A 7,509-nucleotide genomic window follows, 5' to 3' on the forward strand; every position below is an offset into this window, starting at 1 on the left:
TTTAAGGCTTGGCATTTAGGGTTTATGGAAGGGTTAGGGTCAGGGGTTAGGGTTAGGGTAAGGGTTATGTTTTTTAAGGTTTCAGGGTTTGTGGTTAAGGATTTGAGGTCTAAAATCTAAGATCAAATTTAATGTCTCGGTTTTCATATTGTTGACTATGAGATTTTATTTGAACTTATGGTTCAGGGTTAACGGTTAAGGAGTATGATCTGGGTTAGGGTTAGGGTGTAGGTTTGTTTTTATGTTTTATTCTTCATGATTTTACATTGGAGGTTTAAAATCTATGGTTTAGTATTTAATGTTTGGGTTTTGGTAATTTCGGCTTAGGGATTAGGCATAGGGCTAGCTTTTTTGGTTTTTTAGGTTTATGGGTTTAGGGTATAGTATTTGAGCTTTAATATCAATGGTTACTATTTGATGTTTGGGTTTTGGTATTTTGGGCTTGGGGTTTAGGGTTTAAGTTGTTTTTTAGGTTTTAGTGTTTTGGGGTTATTGATTTGAGTTGTAATATCTATGATTTATTGTTTAATTTGGGGGTTTTGGTATTTTTGGCTTAAGGTTTTTTTTTTTTTTTAGTTGAATAATCCTTGGAGGGGGTAGGGGCTGAGCAACACCCCCAGGCCTTATCATTAATACAAAAAGCAAAATACAAGGAGGGGGACATAAACCTAACCTCCAATCCTAGGTGGTTTAGAGTCAACTTTCCTAATGAATGTTAACTCCTCCCCTTACATGGAAAGGTGAAACCAAAATACTAAGTACCTAATGAGAGGACTCCTCTCGTTACAAAGTATCTAGGAAACGTAAATTAGGGAGACTCTCCCTTGTACAAGAAAGTCTATAAAGCTACCTATACCTATTCAAATTAGCTATACTATTTGAGCATAGCTAGGTTGAAAAGGTACTCACATCAAGGGGGATCAAAAATCTTCTTAGTCTTTTTCCTTCTAAAACTTGGCATGTTGAGTAGATCCATCCAATAGTATGCTTGAGCTTCTTTAGGTAATTGAGTGCTGTTGACGTATATTTGAGGGCCTGTGGTGCTGTGGCTGTGTTTGGAGAGAGAATCTGCTTCCCGGAGGATGTGTTGACACTTGAAGTTCTGAGTTTGCAAGATAAGGAATTGGATTCTTGCAATTTGATTTGCAACACTCCAATGGTGGATTGACTTTTTGGTTATCCATTGCACAACCAGCTGTGAATCCAACTCCATTATTATGTTCGTGAAGCCTAATTCTAATGCCTTAATCAATCCAAATAGCGCAGCCTCAGTTTCAGCTTTGTTGTTGGAGCCTTCACCAAGAGGTGTTGCAAATGCTAGTATCAATTTGCCATCCTTGTCTCTGATTATACCCCTAGCTCCAATCTTTCCTGGGTTGGTGAGAGCGCTTCCATCAGTGTTTATCTTGATCCATTCTTCCGGAGGTCTGTTCCATGCTAACTTACACACTTTGATTTCATGTTTGCATCTTTCGCTTGTTTTGATGAAGGCTGTCCAATGAGCAGGCCAATTGATGTAGGGGAAGGCATTTTTCATCATCTTGAAGTTGTCCTTGTAGATTGCGTATTTAACTCGACTGATGTTGGTTGCTTTTCCTCCATATTTGCTTGCACATCTATTCTTCCATAAATTCCAACAGATGAAGATTGGAGTGGCTTGTAGCAGCAACTGGTGGCCTGCATTTCGTGGGTTGGCTGTCCACCATTTTTCCAGCCTTGCTTGCAGTGTTGTTTGGTCATGTTGCAGCCCTGCACTTGCTGCAAATGATTTCCATACTGTACTTGCAAACTTACCTGTACTGAAGATGTGATCAATGGTATCCATCCCTGTTCTATCAACACAACAAAAGCATGGTGATGGCTCAATGCCAAAGTTAGTTAGTTTTTCATTAGTAGGAATTTTACCTTTTAAAACTCTCCATAAAAGAAAAGATGATTTAAAAGGAATAGAATTATGCCATAAAAAGGAAAAGAAACTGTTCTTAGCCTTCTTGCTTCTGATTGCCTCCCACGCAGACTTGCAATTAAATTTGCCAAGATTGTGTAGCTTCCAAATAGGCTGGTCTGGTTTCTGTTGTTGTTGAGGAATTATTGTGGCTATGATGCTGGCCAGCTGACTTGCAGGGGCCTGTTCCTGCAGTTTTCTCCAACTCCAAGCACCATTTTCCCAGAATTCTGAAACCTTGGTGTTGTTAAGTCTGATATTGCTGCTAGTATGCTGTGCTAATGAACCTGTGCCCAGCCAGTTGTCCCACCAAAATGAACAGTTCCCTGCTTGTATTTGCCATTGAATGTGCTGCTCCACCTGTTGTCTAATAGCTAACATGTGTTTCCAAGTTAGTGATTCTCCAGTATCCCATTTTTTGCTTACCGGATTAGATCTTTGACAGTATTTAGCTCTCAAGAAGTCTCCCCACAAGGTTTGTTTTGTTCTGAATATCCACCATTGCTTGAATTGGAAGGATTTGCATACATCACTTAAGTTCCTCATCCCAATTCCCCCTTCTTCATACGGATAGCTTAGATTTTTCCAAGAGGACCAATGGTATTTCTTGCTATTGTGCTGCCATCCCCAGAAAAAGTCTGCAATAAGCATCTGAATTTGTTTGATGATTGTTTTTGGATGGGTTACAGCACTTAGAAGGTGTATAGGTAATGCTTGGAGGACATGTTTGGCAAGCACAGCCTTTCCACCAAAACTTAGTTGCTTAGTTTGCCAACCTGTATTCTGGAGACGACTTTGTTAATAAGATCAGAGAAGTACACATTCCTAGGTCTACCAACAAATAAAGGGCAGCCTAGATATGTGATAGGCCCTTGTTTCTGTTTAAAACCAGTCCACCTTTTTATTCTATCCCTAGTGCTATTGAAAGCACTAGGGTGTAGCATAAAATGGCTTTTATCCCATTGATAAGCTGTCCGGATGTCTCTTCATAATCCTTTAGAGTACTCATGAGGAGTTTCAAGGTTTTACTCCTTCCAGAAGTAAAGAGAATAATGTCATCTGCAAAACTTAAGTGGTTCACCTGAGGCCCTCTTTTTTCCATGGTAAAACCTTGATAGTCCTGATGATTATGAAGTCTATTGAGAGATCTCGATAATAATTCGGCACCTAAAATAAATAGGGCCGGAGAGAGAGGATCACCTTGTTTAAGACCTCTAGTAGACTGAAAGAATCCATACCTTTTGCCGTTGATGATAATGGAGTACCAATTGTTGGCCATAATTCTCCAACACATATAATTGAACATCTCATTAAAACCCATTTTCCTCAAGACTAGGCAAATATATGACCAAGACACCCTGTCATACGCTTTTGCCATGTCTAATTTGATAATCACATTACTTCCAATGTTGGGTTTCTTGATATGATGAATGATTTCCTGAGCAAGCATGATGTTTTCAGAGATGCTCCTCCCTTTCACAAAACCAGATTGGTTAGTGGAAATTAAGGACGGAAGTATAGGACTAAGTCTAGTACTTACTAGTTTAGAGATGATCTTACTAGTAAAATTACTAAGACTTATTGGTCTAAACTCCGTGAGCTTGTTTGGATTATTCACTTTTGGGAGCAACACTATACAAGAGTGAGAGAAGTACTTCGGAATCATTTGGCCACTGAAAAAGGCATATATTACTTCTAGCAATTCATTCTTGATGATGTTCCAACATTTTTGGAAGAAGTATCCATTCATACCATCGGGGCCAGCTGCCGAGTTAGGATTCATGGAAAAAACTACTTCTTTCAGTTCCTCCATATCAGGTAATTGTGTAAGCTGAGTGTTTTGGTCCTGATTGACCATATTGGCAATGCAATCCAGCTTATGTTCATCAATATGTTTATTCTCTCCTGTAAAGATGGTATTGAAGTGTTCACAAGCCTCATGGGCAATATTGTTCTCACCTTGAATCCAATCTCCACTTTCTGTAACAATTTTGTGAATGAAAAGTTTCCTCCTCCTTCCCCTTATAATGGAATGAAAATATTTAGAATTAGTATCCCCATCTTTGAACCATTGAAGCTGAGTCTTCTGTTTCAAAATGGTATCTTCCAGTTTGAGGAACTTGATATATTGAGCATTTAATTCATGGAGGGTACTCCTATTTGACTCAGTTTGGCTTTGGATGTATTTTTCTTCTGCATCATGCATTTGTTCCTCGTACATCCTAACCTTTTGATAAATATCACCAAATTCCTTTCTAGACCAAGCACTAAGGGTATTAGATAATCTTTTCATTTTCTGGTGGAATTTCCACATAGCATTACCCTCCATAGGTCTATTCCAGCAATCCTTGACAGTAATCATGAAATTAGGATTATCAACCCAACAATTAAGGAACTTGAAGTATTTGATGTGATCAGCTTCATTCGACACCATTTCCAACAAAAGGGGGCAATGATCAGATCCGGTAGTTGCTAAATGAGTTATGGTTGTTTGTGGCATTCTTTCCAACCATAAATCATTAATCAAGGCTCTATCTAGTCTCTTCCAAATTCTATGATTGATACCCCTCTTGTTAGACCAAGTATACTTGTGACCACTAAAACCAATGTCCATCAGACCACAGGCTTCAATAGCAGCAATAAAGTCCATGCTTTTTTTCATATTGTAAGGCAATCCTCCTAGTTTTTCCTCAACATCAGAAATAACATTGTAGTCCCCTACTGCACACCAGGGATTGATGTTAATAGATGCATGATGAATCAATTTCTCCCATAAAGGTCTCCTTAGATAGTCTTTACATTTTGCATAGATAAATGTACTAGTAAATTGATATTGTAACTCATTGTGTTTCATGTCACAAGTAATTTGCTGCTCATCTTCATCAAGAATATTGCAATCAATATCACTGTTCCAAAAAACCCAAATCTTACTATTACAATTACTAATAGCATTATCCATGTTTAATTCCATTTTGAAGCTCTGGATATTAGTACTATCTGAAAAAGGTTCCAAAATAGCAATAATTGATAGGTGATGCATTTTCCTAAGAAGCTTGAGTCTTTCCACAACTCCTTGGGTATTGATCCCCCTCACATTCCATATGATTGTACTAATCATTGGGAGGATTTGGATGAGAATAATCTAGTATTGGGTCTGCCAGCAGTGACAGTTTTAGCATCCTGTTTGGTGAAATGGAACCTTTCCTGTTGGAAGCTCCTTGGAGATAGGCTTTGGTTCATAGTAGCCTGATGGATTTCCTTCTCTATTGTCTGATCCCTGTATGGACTGAAGGCCCTAATAAGTGCCTCACTAGTCTCATCATTATCATCCCATTCATCCATATAGTGATCATCCTCAATTGCATCATCTTCAGAGTTAAGGACTGCATATTCATCCTCCACAGGCTGTGATAATTTTTGACTGTTTTGTTGCTGTTTATAGTGCTGTTCTGCTTTGGTTGGAGTCATATATTGGACTTGTAATGGAGGGATGTCCAGACCATGGTTATCATCCACCATTACAAATCTATTTCATGTTTCCTCCCTCAGCTCTTGCTTCTGCTCTTTATCCTTGTCATGCTGTTTTTCTTGCCTTCTTTTTTCAGCATCCCTTTTTTGCTTACTAGGCTTGTTTTTACTCTTGGAAGTACCTCCAATATCAATATTACCACTTTGTTCCCCTTGATCAGTACCCTGCTTTTTCCCAGCTTGTTGTTGCACACTTTTTTCCTTGGTGCTCTGTTTGCAGCTGTCTCTTTTTTGAGAGTGTTGTTGAGGCTGCTGATCCTGCTGTTTCATAATAGTGTTGACATCCCTAGGGTCTCTATAGTCCATCCTATGGTCATGATCCAACCCCTCATGCATAACATGAGGCAAACTCCCCCCTTTGGTATCCCCTTCCTGCAAATTAGTGGGTATCTCCTTACTCCCCCCATCCATACCTCCAGAAACTTCCACAGTATGACCAGTAGCAACATTTATTAAATTGGGGGTTTTGGGACTTGGGAGAGATAAGTCAATACCTGGGATCTTCTTGCTATTTCTTTCAATAGTTTGTAGAGTGACATTTTGGTTTGCACTGCTTGTATTTGCTGCTTCCCTTGATACCTGCTTCTCTGTTTGTTGATTGTCCTGGATTTCCTGCACTTCAAGGTGTGAGAAAATATTTTGAGTTGGGAGTACATTTATACCTGTAATTGTTTGTTCTTGTTGATTGTTGCCATTGGTTGCTTGCATTGGTGGGGTGACTGGTCTCCATACAGCTTTGGAGTTGACATGTTCTTGCTGTTTTTGATGTTTTTTCTTTTGTGTTTGCCATTGGTTCTCATTTGTCTCTCCTTGCTGTCTCTGTTCAGCTTGCACTTGAGTAGCATTCCTTTGTTGTTGATTGATCATTTGAGGCTTTGTTTGATTCATATCACTTGCTTGCCCTGTTCCTCCTTTTTGGTTTTTTGTTTGTTGATTGGAACTCTTTGCAGTATCCTCTCTTGTGCTTTTTCCTTGTTCCTGAATTTTTCCTGCACCTGTTTCTTTACTGTTTTTGCCTTCTTCCATCTCCTTTTTCCTCTTAAATTCCTCATCCCTTCTTTTAATAGTACACTCTTCATTCTTATGCCCTTGGTGTCTACAATAGAAACAGTAGCTAGGGATGCTTTCATACTCCACTTTCAACCACCTTCCTTTGTTGGGGTTAGCATTTTTAAAGCCCAACCAAACATGTGAGGGTCTTTCCTTGGTGAGATCTACTTGGACTTTCACTCTAATGGTGCTACCCCTTGTTCTTTGTGAAGTAGGTGAGTCTAGGAACAGAACTTTCCCAATACTTTCCAAGATGGTCGATAGGAATACTTTGTTGTAACAATGCCAAGGCAAACCTGGTATAGACACCCATATAGGCACAATAGGTGTTTCTTCTTCAGGTGTAAAATCTGGGGTCCAGGCTTGTATTCTCATAGCCTGACCCTGAATGGTCATTTTCAACTTAGTCCAAACAGTTTGATAGTCTAGTTCACTATCTAAATCAATATATACATGCCTAGAGTTAAAGTGTGTGATCTTAACTCCCCCCATCAATTGAGTTTGTTGAATAAAACTCTTTCTCACTTGTTCCATTCTTGGCATTGTGTTTGTAAACTTCCCAACCAGAGTGTATTTGCAAATTTCAGCCAACTTCACATAGTAGTCATTTTCATCTATCAGCACTGCAGGGAGTCCTTGTCTAGTTGTGTGAATAGGCTCATTAAGGCTAATAGGGATTTCATTTTGAGCCTGGTTGTATCTAAGTCTTGCAGCAAAAGATTGGATCACTGTATAAGGTGCAGGTTCTGTATTGGCATCAGTGTTGGCATTATTCTTAGCTTGCTGACCCTGTTGTTGGCTTGAAGTTTGTCTAGCACTAGCATGATTGAATGGCACATCATGTTTGTTAATTTTATCAATTTGAGAATTGTGATCATACCTTGAGAAATTGTTAGAAATCTTAGGGAAATTGTTGTGATATGCCTCTTTAGCCTGATCCCTTGTGTTGCCAACAATACCTCCCACCTGTTTATGATTGTGCTTTG

The 7,509-nt window shown here is 39.1% G+C and overlaps 1 protein-coding gene across 1 annotated transcript; it reads right to left on the minus strand.

The window, feature by feature from the left end:
* Positions 1 to 910: 910 nt before the first annotated feature.
* Positions 911 to 4,904, minus strand: LOC114074908. Its single transcript, XM_027913063.1, has 2 exons — positions 3,146 to 4,904; positions 911 to 2,721 (listed from the first exon to the last, which is right to left on the minus strand). Exons 1-2 carry the CDS (start codon positions 4,902 to 4,904, stop codon positions 911 to 913), a joined length of 3,570 nt encoding a protein of 1,189 aa, XP_027768864.1.
* Between the last annotated feature and the right edge of the window lie 2,605 nt (positions 4,905 to 7,509).

Source organism: Solanum pennellii, chromosome 11 (assembly GCF_001406875.1).
Source record: "Solanum pennellii chromosome 11, SPENNV200".
Taxonomy (NCBI): domain Eukaryota; kingdom Viridiplantae; phylum Streptophyta; class Magnoliopsida; order Solanales; family Solanaceae; genus Solanum; species Solanum pennellii.

Excerpts from the sequence above, each read along its gene's own strand:
- LOC114074908 (XM_027913063.1), bottom strand. The coding sequence starts at position 4,904 with ATGGATAATGCTATTAGTAATTGTAATAGTAAGATTTGGGTTTTTTGG. Across the intron at positions 2,722-3,145 it reads TACTAGAGGTCTTAAACAAG|GTTGGCAAACTAAGCAACTA; the intron begins GTGATCCTCTCT and ends TCCAGAATACAG.